The sequence below is a fragment of the Rhinopithecus bieti genome, unplaced genomic scaffold (assembly GCF_001698545.2).
Source record: "Rhinopithecus bieti isolate Rb0 unplaced genomic scaffold, ASM169854v2 scaffold_25291, whole genome shotgun sequence".
In the NCBI taxonomy this organism is placed as follows: Eukaryota; Metazoa; Chordata; class Mammalia; order Primates; family Cercopithecidae; genus Rhinopithecus; species Rhinopithecus bieti.
This window is the reverse complement of record NW_016811667.1, coordinates 451,589-467,036: the sequence shown is the minus strand read 5'-3', so window position 1 is coordinate 467,036 and position 15,448 is coordinate 451,589. Positions and strand designations below refer to the sequence as shown.

Here is a 15,448-nt window from a genome sequence, read left to right as displayed (position 1 = left end):
ATATATATATATATATATATATATATTCTTCCTCCAATATCCGCACCAGCCCCCAGTGGCAGGGTATTTATTCACCTGGGGTATATACACACCTGGGGTAGACAGTCAGGACGAGATTCAAAGATCACCAGCAGAACTCCAATTGGGACAGTCACTTGTTCCAGTTCCAGGTTTTTGGCGATTCGGGTGCGGCGCAAAACACGTCCCACGCTGTCCTGGGAGGAGGCTGCGATCTGCCGCAGACCGATGGCCAGGCTGTTCAGTTTGGATGTGGAGAGGCTTAAACGTTTCAGCAAAGGAGCTGCAAGTCTCCCTGAAAAGCCATTAAGAGGATATGATGAAGTAGCACACCTGGCAGGCTGCAGCTACCAACTGATGTGTCTTTTTTTTTTTTTTTTGAGACAGGGTCTTACTCTGACGTCCAGGCTGGAGTGCAGTGGCACGATCTAGGCCCAATGCAACCTCCGCCTCCTGGGTTCAAGCAATTCTCCTACCTCAGCCTCCTTAGCATCTGGGACTACAGGCATGCGCCACCAGGTCTGGCTCATTTTTGTAGAGATGGGGTTTCACCAGGTTGGCTGGGCTGATCTTGAACTCCACACCTCAAGTAATCTGCCCGCCTCGACCTCCCAAAGTGCTGGGATTACAAGTGCGAGCCACCGTGCCTGGCCCAACTGATGTGTCTTGATGTTTTATTGAACATGTGGGACTGCATTAGGAACAGACTCAGGAAGACAATGACACACCACTTAGACTGTCTTTCTTAGGCATCCGTTTGGCAGTACATAGCATCATGTAAAGCTGTGTACCCTGATACCTTTTGTCCCAGCAATTTCAGTTCCAGAAATTTATCATTTGTATAAACAGGCAGGCATGTAATGAGAATACTTACCACATTTTTGTAATACTGAGAAATTGAATTCTACCTAAATATTCAAACAATGGTTTATAATTCAGTTATTATAAATAATATATCTAGGTTCACTGACATGGAAAGCTATCTAGGATATAGTCTACAAAAAAAGCAAACTATAAAACAGCATGTACAATATGATCCTATTTATCAAACACCGCACATATATGTGTGCACAGGAAGAAATCTGGAATGCATCCAGAAAAGTAATAATCTATCTTTCTATATTATTTTATTTTTTTATAATGAGTGAATTATTTTTATAATCGGAACCAACAAAGATGTTTTCTTCTAAAATAAAATGTTAAATATTTTGGGAAGGAGAATAGAATTTTAATAAAGAAAACTTTTTTGCTTTTTTTCTTTTAGAGACAGGGTCTCAGTGTGTCACCGAGGCTAGAGTGCAGCGGTACAATCATAGCTCATTGCAGCCTTGAACTCCTGGGCTCAAGTTATCCTCCTGCTTCAGTCTCCAGAGTAGCTAGGACTACAGGCATGTATCACCATGGCTGGCTAATTTTAAAACATGTATTTTTTTTTTTTTTGAGATGGAGTCTCGCTCTGTTGCCCAGGCTAGAGTGCAGTGGTACAATCTCGGCTCACTGGAACCTCTGCCTTCCGGGTTCAAGCAATTCTCCTGCCTCAGCCTCCTATGTAGCTGGGACCACAGGTGTGTGCCACCATGCCCAGTTAATTCTGGTATTAGTAGAGACGGGGTTTCACCATGTTGGCCAGACTGGTCTTGAACTCCTGACCTTGTGATCCACCTGCCTTGGCTTCCCAAAGTGTTGGGATTACAGGCGTGAGCCACCGCGCCTGGCCAATTTTAAAACATATTTTGTAGAGATAGGGGTCTCACTATGTTGCCCAGGTTTGTCTCGAACTCCTAGGCTAAAGTGATCCTTCTATCTCCACTTCCCAAAGTGCTGGGATTACAAGTATGAGCGACCACACTTGGCCAAAAAAAAAAAAAAAAAAAATAGAATTATGGCAAGCTCATAGGCAGAATTTTATTTTTTTGTTTTTTTGAGTCTTGCTCTGTTGCCCAGGCTGCAGTGCAGTGGCGCGATCTCGGTTCACTGCAAGCTCTGCCTCCCAGGTTCAAGTCATTCTCCTGCCTCACCCTCCCAAGTAGCTGGGACTACAAGCTCCTGCTACCATGCCCGGCTAATTTTTTGTATTTTTAGTAGAGACGGGGTTTCACTGTGTTAGCCAGGACGGTCTTGATCTCCTGAAGATCCACCCGCCTCGGCCTTTCCCAAAGTGCTGGGATTACAGGCATGAGCCACTGCGCCCGGCTCAGAATTTTCTTTAAAAACAGTAGTATACATGGTGTGATTCCCTCTCCACACACAAACATGTATGTACATATTCATATATGTACATGTATATACTCAGGAAAACCATTTGAAATCATATATCATAAATCATTATTGTCGTCAATGTTGAGATCACAAAAATTTTTCCTTTCCTTTTTTTTACAGTCACAGCCACCAAGATAAAATAATAAAAAGATTTCTGCCTTGGGGGGAAGCAACTGACCTTATATTAAGAAAAAAAAATTAAACCATCTTTCTACCAACCAATTATACAAATTAATTAATTTTCTTTACTTTTCCCCATATGCTAAAAAACAAGTTTTAATTATAGTGTATGTTAAATGTTACATCCTAGCTTTTCACCTCACAACCCAAGTACATTTTCCATGTTGCAAAAATCATCTTAATTACTACTAAATATTCCATTAATTTGATACAGCTGAACACACTTAACCACACCTATGTTATTAAATGCTCAGCTTGTTTCCAGTTTTTCAGTGTGATAAATCCTGCTCTAAAAATCTTTGGATAGAGCTATTTTCTTTCTTTTCTTTCCTTTTTTTTTTTTTTTTTGAGATGGAGTCTTGCTCTGCTGCTCAGGCTGGAGGGCAGTAGCGGGATCTCGGCTCACTGAAACCTCTGCCTCCTAGGTTCAAGTGATTCTCCTGCCTCAGCCGCCCAAGTAGCTGGGATTACAAATTTGAGCCATCACGGCCAGCTTTTTTTTTTTTTTTTTTTGAGACGGAGTTTTGCTCTTGTTGCCCAGGCTGGAGTGCAATGGTGCCACCTCGGCTCACGGCAACCTCCGCCTCCTGGGTAGCTAGGATTACAGGCATGCACCACCATGCCAAGCTAATTTTGTATTTTTAGTAGAGATGAGGTTTCTCCATGTTGGTCAGGCTGGTCTTAAGCTCCCGACCTCAGGTGATGCGCCCACCTCGGCCTCCCAAAGTGTTGGGATTACAGACGTGAGCCACTGCGCCCAGCCGTAAGTTTTGTATTTTTATAGAAATGAAGTTTCACCATGTTGGCCAGGCTGGTCTCGAACTCATGACCTCAGATGATCCGCCCATCCTGGCCTCTCAAAGTGCTGGCATTACTGGCGTGAGCCACCGCACCTGGCCTAAAGACCTATTTTCTTTAGAAATAGTTTTTGAGGATAAATTCCCTGAACTGGGATTGCTAAGCCACGTTCATGTATACCCAAGGCTTTGTTCTCAACCCACTGTGTGTCCTTATGCATGTTCAGAGAGGTATAGCTGGGATCAGGAGTCAAAGTTCTGCCAACAACAAGCAGTGGAACCTCAGGCAACAATAGCTTTACTCTCTGTGGGTCTTAATTCTTTTACTTTAAATTAATGAGTGGATAGTATCAAAGATTTCTTCCAGTTCTGAAAATCTATTTTATGTTTTGTAATACTATAAAAATGAGATGTAAATTCTAGAGGAAGTTCTAAAACAATGGTTCAAAAATGTTTTAAGGAATGAAAGTAATGTTGTTGAACCTTGCAAAATTTCTTTGAAACAAACACCATTAATATGGATGTTCAAGATAATGCAGACGAAATTCAAAACCCCATAAAATCAATCCTTCTTATTTTAAGGTGGAAAGGACAGAATTAAGAAAAAGAAGAGAAAGAGTCAGGGCCCTGACACTCTACATCTCTAGGTGTTCACAATGTGAGTTTAACATCTTACTTTACCATTAGCACCTCAAGGGTATTTCTGGATGGCACCTGGTGCTAACTCAGGGAAGACAAAAGACTGGTTAATTAAGAAACAAGCTATCTTTCTTCACAGGCTGCACAAACTATTTCTACAACTCTTTCACATGTACAGTCCATCTGTGTTTAAATCCTGGTCCATCACTGACCATATGGCTTTGGGCAAGTGACAGCTTCTCTGAGCTTCAGTTTCCTTCTCTGTCAAATGGGGATAATAAGTAGCAGCTATCTCAGAGGCACTATGTTATAAAGATTAAATGACATCCTGACTGTATAGCCCTTAGTATAGTGCCTGTCAATACAGAAAGACCTCAATAAATGTTAGCTATTAGCTGAATGTCTTAAGCAGTGGTGTTCTCAATCTTGTTCTTTTTTGTCCTGACTGCCATAGTAGCCACAACTGTGACCTGCGGGGAATGAAAAAAGCTCCTTTGGGGATTGTACTAAAGTATCTGGGGAAGAAGAATACCGATCACCCACCTACCCACAATGGAAATGATATATAATGTACAATTTCTTTTATAACAATCCTTATCTTCAGGTAGACATAAGAATTACTAGTAATACTAAAAACCAAAATAACCCACACCCCTCCATAACATTGACTCTAAATTGTCTGGTCTTTACCCTCTGCCTCCTCCAAGTCTTTTTTGTTGGCTAACAGGATCTCATCACGCTGGTCCGTCAACAGATCAGCCAGATGATGGATAATTTCTGCTCTCTAGAAGAAAGGTACACCATTAAAAAAACAGAGATGTTAATCCAAGAAGAATGCACACCACAGTTTTTAAACCTACTCTTCTGAGAGTGCCAGGCCTTGCTCCCATATACAAGGTCACCACCAACTGAAATCTCCTGACTTCCCATCACTTATTCCCACCACTGTTCCCCTTATTTCTTCCTTCCTCTCTCATTGCCAACCTCTAGGTCACTTCTCACTTTTCCTCTTTTTTTTTCTCTTATGACTCCTGATTATTATAATTAGCAAACCATGGCTAATTATAATAATCAGGAGTCATAAGAAAAAAAAAGGAGGTGGGGAAGGGGCATGATGGATACAATCTGTAAAAGATTGTATAATTTGTAGATTATGTAACTGTACAGGGGCCAGGACTTTGAAGTAACACGATATATAGAGTCTTACTTATTTAATATCATTAACTGGTTTATTTCCAGGTAAGTTTTTACATCTGGTTCTTCTTCGTAAATTATTTATTTAATGCATTTAATCAAAGCGAACAAGTTCAGTCCTAGGTACTTGAAGACACCCCAAACCTGACGCTGCTAGATTAGGAAATGTGGCAAATCAGTATGCTGATTATTGGAGGAGTAGAGAGAAGTGGTTTGAAAGGGAAGCTAGGCTCCTTCTTTGCTTTCCTTTCTCTGCTGTTGGAGTTACTTTCTCTTTTCTCAGGCCAAAGGATTCACTAGTATAAACCCATATACATCCTTACTCTCAAATCCATCCTTGACAATATAACCCCTGGGGGACCAGCTCCCAGCTTCCACTTGACCTCTTCACCACTTCCAGCCTCTTCATGTTTACTACTTAGACTAATTCATGCCAGACAGGTCAGGGCTACAACTAGGGAGCAGGCTCTCGAGCTTCCCATCTTCCAGGCAAGTCAGGGGATTTGGAATGGGTTGCGATAAGTAATTTTCCCGCATTTCCATGCCCAGTATGTGGCAGAATTAGGTAACCTTCCTAATCTCATCATTTTTATGATGCTTTTGATCAAAACATCATAGTGATGAAAAGTTATCTTGGGCCTCTGTCTATAAAAGATAAAAGATAAAATAAAATTAAGAAAAAGAAAAAAGGCAGAGCGAATATGAATCAGACTTGTAACTCAGATAACTCTGTGGCTCACTAGGAATAAAGACAGAGTCAGCAGGTTTGACTCCTGTAACCATACAGCATGACTCACTCTGAAAACTGTAACAATACTATCAGCTAAGGTTATTACCTGCTCAGGTTCCAAGGTGGCCAACATCCTTCCTCCAGATCGAGCCATTTCTCCCTGCTGCTCAACAGTAGGGCCTGCAAGAATATGTGCAAATATCAGGTCCTGGTCACCTTAGTTCTCTCTCACTTTGCCAGCACATGCACAGGCTCATCATGCCCACAGAAGGAACACATGATCCTTGTTTCACACAGGGGATCAGTATGACCAATAAAATAGCAAAAGAATGTGCCAGATTCACTCGGGCATAAACATAAGAACTTGCCTGTATTTCTGGGGTAGACAATATACTTTAAGTTTTCTAGAATTCTTCTGAATTCCACTTTGGCGGTAATTTTTAATGTGTTTACATTTCTGAATGCAGATTATGAGGTAATTCTGTCCTTTGTAAACACTCGACAGCACGTACTATATCATATGCATCTTTGCATCTCTAGTGCTTATTACTACCTGGCATCTAACATAGGCCTAGCAAATGTTTCTTGAGAAAATCAACGCTTATATACTTTAACCAAGTGATTGTGCAGAGAATAGGCCTAGCTAGGCAGGTTAGACAGAATTTCACAAAAGCAAAGCAAAATCCGATTTTGCAAATAGTGCTCAAAACAATGCCATATTTCAAAATATTAGTGTATCAATTTTGTGATCTCTAACTAAGCCAGGTGTCATTAGTTCCTATCACAGGACTTGGGACCTTATGAAGAACTATTTACCTGCAGGCTTTACTTCTGAAAAGAAGGTACCAACTTTCTTCCCCTCCACAATGTCTGTGATGACGTGCCCAGACACCTTTGGGTGGGTTCCGTTGGCAATAACAACAGAAGTGCCACCTTGCAAAGCCCAGAGGGCTGCTTTCACCTAATGAGACAGGTTAGATCCAGTAAACATGAGATTCAGATCTACTCACCCACATTTTAAACTTGCAAAAAGATATAAAATACAAGTTGATATTGAACAACTTAAGTACACGAAATGTGTTTTTAAAAGCTTAGAAGCTCTGAAAACACATTACAGCTCACACACTTTCCAGCTCAACCTTGGCATGTGTTACTTAAAGGTAAGCCAACCTATCCTTTGTTTCCAGTCTGTTCTCTCTTCAGTCTCCCTAGTATGGGACTCATAACTCCTACATTTGATTTACTGTGCCTCAACTTAGAAACAACTAAGGAGACCAACAGGCTGGGGTTTGACCAGAGTCTGATCTTGAGTACTTTCGGCTTTTCTAAGTGGGGATCTTGTCCTCATCTGTGCTGTTGATACATGTGATGCTGTACCACAGGGGTATAACTTCTAAGAACAATTAATGGGACAAAATTTTTGAAAGATTTCTTTTTTTTTTTTTAGGTGGACAGGAAGTAGAGTTTATTGGTATTAAGAGGGGACAGCACAGTGGAAGCCCTCATGAATGCAGGGCCTGCCACTTGTCCAGAGCGCCACGATTGGGAACGTACTTGACCTATCTGGGATGAGCCGCTTGCTCATGCCACCATGTCTTTAATATTCATTGCATTGAACCTTGGTGAAGCCCCACTTTTGAGATGTGAGGATCTTCCTGGCGGCTGGAGGAGCTTGAACTTGGCCCTGCACAGGGCCTTCAATCATCATGCTCTGTTGTTCGTGGCAGCTTGGTGCGGATGGACACTAACGTTGGAGGCCAATTGAACCCTGGCCACGGAGTGCTCCTGGGGCTTTTCCAATGGCACCTTGCATGCCTGTTTGGAGCCTACCGCTGGGGGTAGTGAAGGTCAGAAACATGAACAGTCCATCTGAAAGGACTGTCTCCCCAACCCGGCTCCCAGCTTTAGGCAGAGCCCATACAACAAACAGGGCTGCACTGACTATCGCAGGGGAAGCGGTGCTGTTTGCAGCCAGTTGCGAACACTGCGGCCCCCATGAGAAAGGAACTCAGTCGGCTTAATTGGCTGCAGGTTGAAAGATTTCATCAAGAAATATTTGAACTGATAAATGAGAGATTTATGAATTATGAAAAATATATAGGCCCTGCCCTTGCAGAGTTTACAACATGAACACACTGTTCATATAATATTAATGAAAAAAACCTACATACACAGACATAACTAAATGTTCGAATGCAATACTCATTAAATCTATATTTAGGTATGTACATATTTAAGTGTGTATGTGCCTACTATCTGAACCATTAACCCCCATATAATTACAAAAGTAAAAGGATACAATACAGTTTGGGCTTTAAAATTGTTATAGGCGTTAAGGCACCAGATTCTTACCTTGGCTTCCATGCCACCCATTCCCACTCTAGACTTGGTTCCAAATGTCACAGACTGCTGATCTCCGGGATAAAATATATCAATAAGCTTTGCATCATCTGACCCTGGGGGGCTGTCAAAAAGGCCTAAAAAATAGACAAGAGTCAGTAATACTGCTTTAATGGAAGTGTCTCCAAGACAGGCCTCCCCAGGGCACCTCCCAATCACTCTGTACTTTACTCATCCAAATGAATGCCACTGCACTACCACCTGCTTTAACCAGAAAAAGAGAACAAAGGATTCGACACTGACAAACAGCTCCAGGAGGACTCACCTTATATACTCCTATAACCTGGCTTGATAAATAAATGTTTCCCCACATCAGACCATGGCCATATCCTTGGCACATTTATTAGCCCTGCCCATATCCCTGGCAAGGTATCCTTAATTCTGCCATTGCTACTTATGATGTTGTGCTTTAAGGACAGAACTGAAAAAGAAGGGTGGCTATTGCAGAAACAGCATAGTAGCCATATACTGTTAAATGTGACTGTTTCCAAGCAGGATGAAATGCAATAGAGGTACTCATTAACTCTCACAGTACCCTTTGAAACAGTCACTAATTTACACTGCCAATTTTATGAGTGAGTCACTGTAGAGGTTAGGCTGAGTCAGCAGGAGACTGCATGACTCTTGACATTCAATCTGGATTTATTACCATAAAGCATATGTTCCTTTCATAACTAAGTGGAGTGACATAAAATAGTTACATGAAACGTTACATGCATACAATCCAAGATGAAAAATCCTCACAATTTCACTTTGAAAAAGAGTTAGTAGGAGCTTGGAAAAGAAAAAGTGGGGATAACAGGGGGCTAAGAAACTGGAGTTAAATCAAGACCTAAAGTGGACACAGAGGGAAGGCTGGGGACTGGCTGAAGGACATTTTGGGCAGTGATTTTTCTGGTTTCAAGTTACTGCTTTTCCTGTGCTATAATATACCTCTCCCCTCCATTATTCCAAACCTTAGACAATCTTGCTACATACTACCTCTCTGAGGGAGTAACTGAATCAGGGAAGTGAGGAAATCAATGCCCATTGTAGAGCAGAGCAGTGACAACCATAAGCAGTGCAAATTATTACAGGAAAAGAGAAAATAACCTTTCACAATCTGTCAATCTCAACCTACTACTCCACAGCTCTCCAGGATTTAGGGTTAGGATCTTCCCAGAAGATACAGTGCTATGAGATCACAGATTTAGATTTGGAAGTTGTTTCAGTTTCATATATTAGTATAGGAAAGATTGGACAATTCTAGCCAAACCTTCTCCAAAGATAGTGAAGGGTTCCTAGCATGCTGATAATGTGCCTACTCCTCCTTTCCCCTTACCCCACCAAGAGCATAGTTAAAATTCAGATACTGGTCTAAAAAATCAACACTCAGTAGAAAACAAATTAGGATAATCACAGTAAGAATGCCAGTCTACCAGTGACCTGATTTTGGTGCTTGAAGCTGCATCAAAATGATTTGCTATAGTCTTGTTTAAATTGGGTTTTATAAATTAATTTCGAAAACTTACATTTTTTTTTTTAACCTTGTCAGGCAGTATAAAAGAGAAGGAAGAGTGTAGCTTTTTTAATTGAACAGACTCAGATTTGAAACTGGCCTCTGTCAAGCACTTGCTATGTGACTTCAGATATACCATTTCATAGATCTGAATTTAATTTTAAATTAAATTTTAAAAAATTATTTCTTCTTCTCTCCCCCCTCCTCCCCCAACAGGGTCTCTGTTTCTGTCACTCAGGCTGCAGTGAGGTGGCATGATCACAGTTCACTGCAGCCTCAACTTCCTGGGCTCAAGTGATCTTACTGCCTCAGCCTTCCCAAGTAGCTGGGATTACAGGCATGTGCCACGTGCCCAGCTTGAACTTAATTTTTAATTTCCTTATCTGTAAAATTGGGTTAACCTACCTACGACCTACTTTGGAGGGTTGCTATAAAGATTGAATAAATTACATTTATCAAGCACCCAGCACACTATGTGCTCATAGTAGAAATTCAATAAAAACTTGCTGATTGGCCAGGCGCCATGGCTCACGCCTGTAATCCCAGTGCTTTGGGAGGCCAAGGTGGGTGGATCACGAGGTCAGGAGTTCGAGACCAGCCTGACCAACATGATGAAACCCCGTCTCTATTAAAAATACAAAAATTAGCCAGGCATGGTAGTGCACGCCTGTAATCCCAGCTACTCAGGAGGCTGAGACAGGAGAATCACTTGAACCCGGGAGGCGGAGGTTGCGGTGAGCCGAGATTGTGCCACTGCACTCCAGCCTGGGCGACAGAGCAAGACTCTGTCTTTGGGGGAAAAATGAATAGAAAACCTGTTGATTAACCAAAATGCCTTCTTTCTCCACGGTGGCTCTCACTTACCCCAACTTAGCTGTTCCTATCCTGGGACTTCAAATTACAGTGGATAACACAGGACTAAGACTTCTTACAGGTAAAGACATTGACATGTAGGTGTCTTATCTTTGACTTTCCACATGGGCAGAGACAGATCAATTCATCTATGTCTGCCCCTGTCTCCACTACGTAGCCCCTGCCCTTACCATACAACTGCCTGAGCGTAAAACAGAGAACAGGTCCTCCCGTGTTAACCTGCCTTGCTGTGGGCTGGGAATTAAGTAGAGGTGTTCTAACCTTCTGGGAATGTAACAGGGGACTTCTGGAATCTTAGATTTTGGACACAGTTACTATATTTCTTATGGGTCAGACTGTGAAATGGAAATAGCTTAAGGAAGCTTGAGAAGAGTGAATGGAAAGACATATTAGAGCCAAGAGTGGCCCCTCCAGGAAGAAGGGAACAGCAGAGAAGAACAGAGTAACATATAAGAACATGGTAGCCAGATAGCCTAGACTTCTACAGTGGCTCCAACTTAAAACAATCTGTCCCAACAAAGAAAAAGAAACAAAACAAAACAAAACAAAATAAAGCAAAACAAAACACACACACCAAAAAACCCCATAATCTGTCCTATGGTTTACATTAAAAACTGAAAGTAATCAAAACCACAATGAGATACTACTTCACACCCATTAGGATAGCTATAATAAAAAAGGCAGATAAAAACAACTGAATAACAGCAATGATGTAAACACATTAGAACCTTCATACAATGCTGGTGAGAATATGAAATGGTACAGCTGCTTTGGAAAACAGTCTAGTAGTTCCTCAAAAGTCTTTTAAACAGAGTTACCATGTGACCCTGCAGTTCTAAGGTGAAAAAAAAACATGTTCACACAAAAACGTGTCATGAATGTTCACAGCTAATGTCCATCAATTGATGAACCGATAAACAAAACATGGTCACAGAGTGGCATATTATTCAGCAATAAAAAAAATGAAGTACTGATACATGCTATAAAATAGATGAACCGTGAAAACATGCTAAGTGAAAAAAGCGAGTCACAAAGGGCCACCATAATATATGATGCCATTTAAATAAAATGTCCAGAACAGGTTAATCCACAGAAACAGAAAGTATACTGGAGATTGCCTAGGGATGGGGAGTGTGGGGAGTGACTGCTAATGGTTATGGAGTTTCTTATTGGGGTGATGAAAGGGAAAGTGTTCTACAAATGACTGTGGTTTTGGTTGCACAATTATGTGAATATACTAAAAATCACTGAATTGTACACTTTATTTATTTATTTTTGAGATAGGGTCTTGCTCTGTCACCCAGGCTGGAGTATGGTGGTGCGATAATAGCTCACTGCAGCCTGGAACTCCCAGGTCCAAGTGATCCTTCTGCTTCAGCCCCGAGTAGCTGGAACCGCAGGTGCATACCACCATGTCCAGCTAACTTTTCTATTTTTTGTAGAAACAGGGACTCACTATATTGCCCAGGTTGATCTCAAACTCCTGGGCTCAAGTGATCCTCCTGCTTTGGCCTCCCAAAGTGTTGGGATTATAGGTGTGAGCCACCACGCCAGGACAGAATTGTTTTTTTTTGTTTTTGTTTTTTTATTTTTGAGATGGAGTCTCGCTCTGCCACCCAGGCTGGAGTGCAGTGGCTGGATCTCAGCTCACTGCAAGCTCCGCCTCCTGGGTTTACGCCATTCTCCTGCCTCAGCCTCCCGAGTAGCTGGGACTACAGGCGCCCGCCACAGCGCCCGGCTAGTTTTTTGTATTTTTTTAGTAGAGATGGGGTTTCACCGTGTTAGCCAGGATGGTCTCGATCCCCTGACCTCGTGATCCACCCGTCTCGGCCTCCCAAAGTGCTGGGATTATAGGCTTGAGCCACCGCGCCCGGCCAGGACAGAATTGTAAACTTCAAATAAGTGAATTGTATAGTATGTGAATTATATCTCTATAAAGCTGTTATTTAAGAAAAACAACTGAAAGCACTTGGAAATAATATTTCAGTATTCAAACTACATCTCTTAGACTCGCCCACCCTGTTTTGAATCATAAAAGCCCTTTGTCAGAACATATGGCTAATGATCTATAGCAAAAAAAAGATCAGAGGGACTCAAAGAGGGAAACTCACGTGCTCATACATGTAGCATTTAAAACAAAGGTCAGATAAAAGAAAAAAGCATTACTTTGTACCTTCTACATCTGAAAGAACAATCAAGAGGTCAGTTTTCATTTCCACAGCCAGTCGGGCAGCCAGGCTATCATTATCTTTAACACTAATAACCTAGAATGCAGATTAAAAAGTCATAAGTGAGTGAGCTAAGCAGTCCAAAAAGAAATTCATGGATGCACCCAGCCAAGCTCAGGCAAAACCAAGCTAGGCTTAGGCAAAACCAATGAACCCAAATATATAGATGACAGCTCTTGCAGGCCCCTTCTGTCTGCAAAACACAGTGTCTACTGGCAATCCCTTTTCCAAACATGCAGTCTTCTAGCCACTGAAATATACAAGCCATGTTGATTGCACCATCTTAAGTGACTATAGCACCTCACCCTGTTGAATGCAACCACAAGTTCAGAAGAGCTTATGCAATCACTGCTCCATGACAACAGTTTCTCTCACAACTTTTCCATCTTGTTTATGCCAAACTTCCGGTGTTAGTGCATGCAGCATAGCATGGTGTTAGTGTCTCCAGCATGCTTAACCCTTAGAAATACTTTACCCACATTTACCCCCTGCAGGTCACTGTTGGGCTCAGCTGGGGGGACAACAGCATCATTTGTGTTGACAATGGGGACAATGTTCATTCTAAGGAGTTCATGAAGTGTTCCATTGAGGTTCCGGCGCTTCTGCTCATCATGGAAATCCAAATTGGTCACCAAAATCTAAAAGGATTAAAGAGATGGAAAATGCAGGAGGGAGAAAAATGCTAAACTTCCCAGTATACAAAAGATGCTAAGAGTAGGGGAGTTAAACTTTAGGTTTCTGGGGCCCCATACAGATTAGAATGAAATACACATATCTGGGTGTTATCCAATTCTTTGTTTTTTCAAGACAGGGTCTTACTCTGTTGCTCAGGCTGTAGTGCAGTGTCATAATCTCTGGTTAGTGCCTCCACCTCCTGGGTTCAAGCAATTCTCAAGCCTCAGCTTTCCAAGTAGCTAGGATTACAGGCACGCACAGCTAATTTCTGTATTTTTAGCAGAGACAGGGTTTTGCCATGTTGGCCAGGCTGGTCTTGAACTCCTGGCCTCAAGTGATGGTATTACAGATGTGACTCACTGCACCTGGCCCCAATTCTTGTAGAGATAAAAAAAAAATTACAATAAACTGAAAGATGTATGTAAGAATGTTCAAGACTTCTTGCAAAAGTACTTTAATCCTCAGAGAGCTACCAAATCCCAAAATCTCATCCATTTACAAAATTAAGAAATTAAAGTATCTATTTTTAGAGGGATATTGGGGGAATCAGTGATTATCCATTAATTTCTTTTCTTTTTTTATAGAGAGGGACTTGCTCTGTTGTGCAGGCTGGACTTGAACTCCTAGTCTCAAGTGATCCTCCCACCTCAGCCTCCTGAGTAACTGGGACTAAAGATGCACACTGCTGTGCCCCAGCAATTTCTAAAATATCTCTGTATCCTAGGATCTGATTCAGGGCCTGGCTATAGTAGGCCCTTAAATATTTGGCGAGTGAGTGAATAAATTATTTACCCTGCTTAGAAAAGTGTGTTAGACAAAATGGAATAGGGCTGTGTTATCATTGCTCTTGCTCTGAAGCAGATTATTACTGGAGTTAACTAAGACTGTGTGTGAGCATGTGGGGTTAGTCTGAGAAATTTATGGAGGTTAGTCTTTAGTCACACGCTGAAAGAGGGACAGAACACAACTTGGCTCAAGGGAGGAGATGAGCATAAGGTGCTCAAAGGCACAATGGAGATGGGTGTGTGGGCTGGTAAACAGCTCTGCTTTCTAGCTTGAACTAGAATTTTATGCAATGTTTAGGGGAAAAAGATAAATGGGTAAATGGGGATAGCAAGAAACTAAATGGCAACAAACCTTGAGGCTCAACAATAAATAATGTAATCTCTCTAACGTTTACGGAAGAGGGTTCTTGCTGTGTAGGGAAGGCTGAGGTAGGGAAAGTTGGAAGCAAATAGTAAAGAAAGCAGGCACTGAAACAGTCAAAGTGAGGATGGTTAAGGGTCTGGCTATGGTAACTGAGAAGAATATAGCAATAAAACAGTAGCCTTAATGATATATAAAACACAGGAAACATATACATAGAAAAATAATTCACTCACTCACTCGATAAAAAATTTGTTAAGTACCTCTGAAATGCCAGGGTCTAGTTGCTGGAATGGAGAATAAGAATGTTGATGGTTTGGGGAAAAATAAAATGGGGCATATTTTTGAAAGGGAAGATCAAGAACTCCTTTTCAGAAAAGCTTAGTTGTGCTGGACACAGGACTAGGTCAAAACTGAACATACAGATTCTAGTCACGATGGTGAAAGATCGAACAATTAATATAAACCCGTGGGTAGGAGAGGCAAGCAGGAGGTCTAAAGGTCCAGGAAAAACACCTGTCACTAAAATAGCTTCACAAACATGGCCTGGGGATCTCAGCAGGAAGGTAGGAGATAAAGAGTCCCAAGAGGGAAATGTACGTGTTTAGACAAGTGCAATCTGTTGAGGGAAAATCAGTTTCCCTTCTACGAAGAAAAAACAAGTTGTTTTAAGTGTTTAAGTCTTTAACCTGGCAAACTACCTACTGGAAATTTTCAAAAGCCACTGATAATGGTCTTCTATATAATATTACTGAAGAAAATAAGGAACCACAGGATAAGGTATAAAGGGCAAATATTTCTTGTAGATATG

The 15,448-nt window shown here is 41.5% G+C and overlaps 1 protein-coding gene across 9 annotated transcripts in view; it reads right to left on the bottom strand.

Annotated features, from left to right (window-relative positions):
- Positions 1-15,448, bottom strand: part of ALDH18A1 (aldehyde dehydrogenase 18 family member A1) — a 52,296-nt gene that overhangs the window by 14,725 nt on the left and 22,123 nt on the right. For 6 of the 9 annotated variants that reach the window (XM_017894597.1, XM_017894598.1, XM_017894605.1 and 3 more), the window contains 7 exons: positions 13,296-13,454; positions 12,762-12,852; positions 8,170-8,294; positions 6,634-6,778; positions 5,924-5,997; positions 4,584-4,677; positions 93-313 (listed from right to left, as the gene is read on the bottom strand). In XM_017894597.1, coding sequence (XP_017750086.1) covers positions 93-313; positions 4,584-4,677; positions 5,924-5,997; positions 6,634-6,778; positions 8,170-8,294; positions 12,762-12,852; positions 13,296-13,454 — 909 coding nt within the window. The remainder of the gene's footprint in view (positions 1-92; positions 314-4,583; positions 4,678-5,923; positions 5,998-6,633; positions 6,779-8,169; positions 8,295-12,761; positions 12,853-13,295; positions 13,455-15,448) is intronic. The other 3 variants (XM_017894601.1, XM_017894603.1, XM_017894606.1) reach the window with 1 other exon arrangement.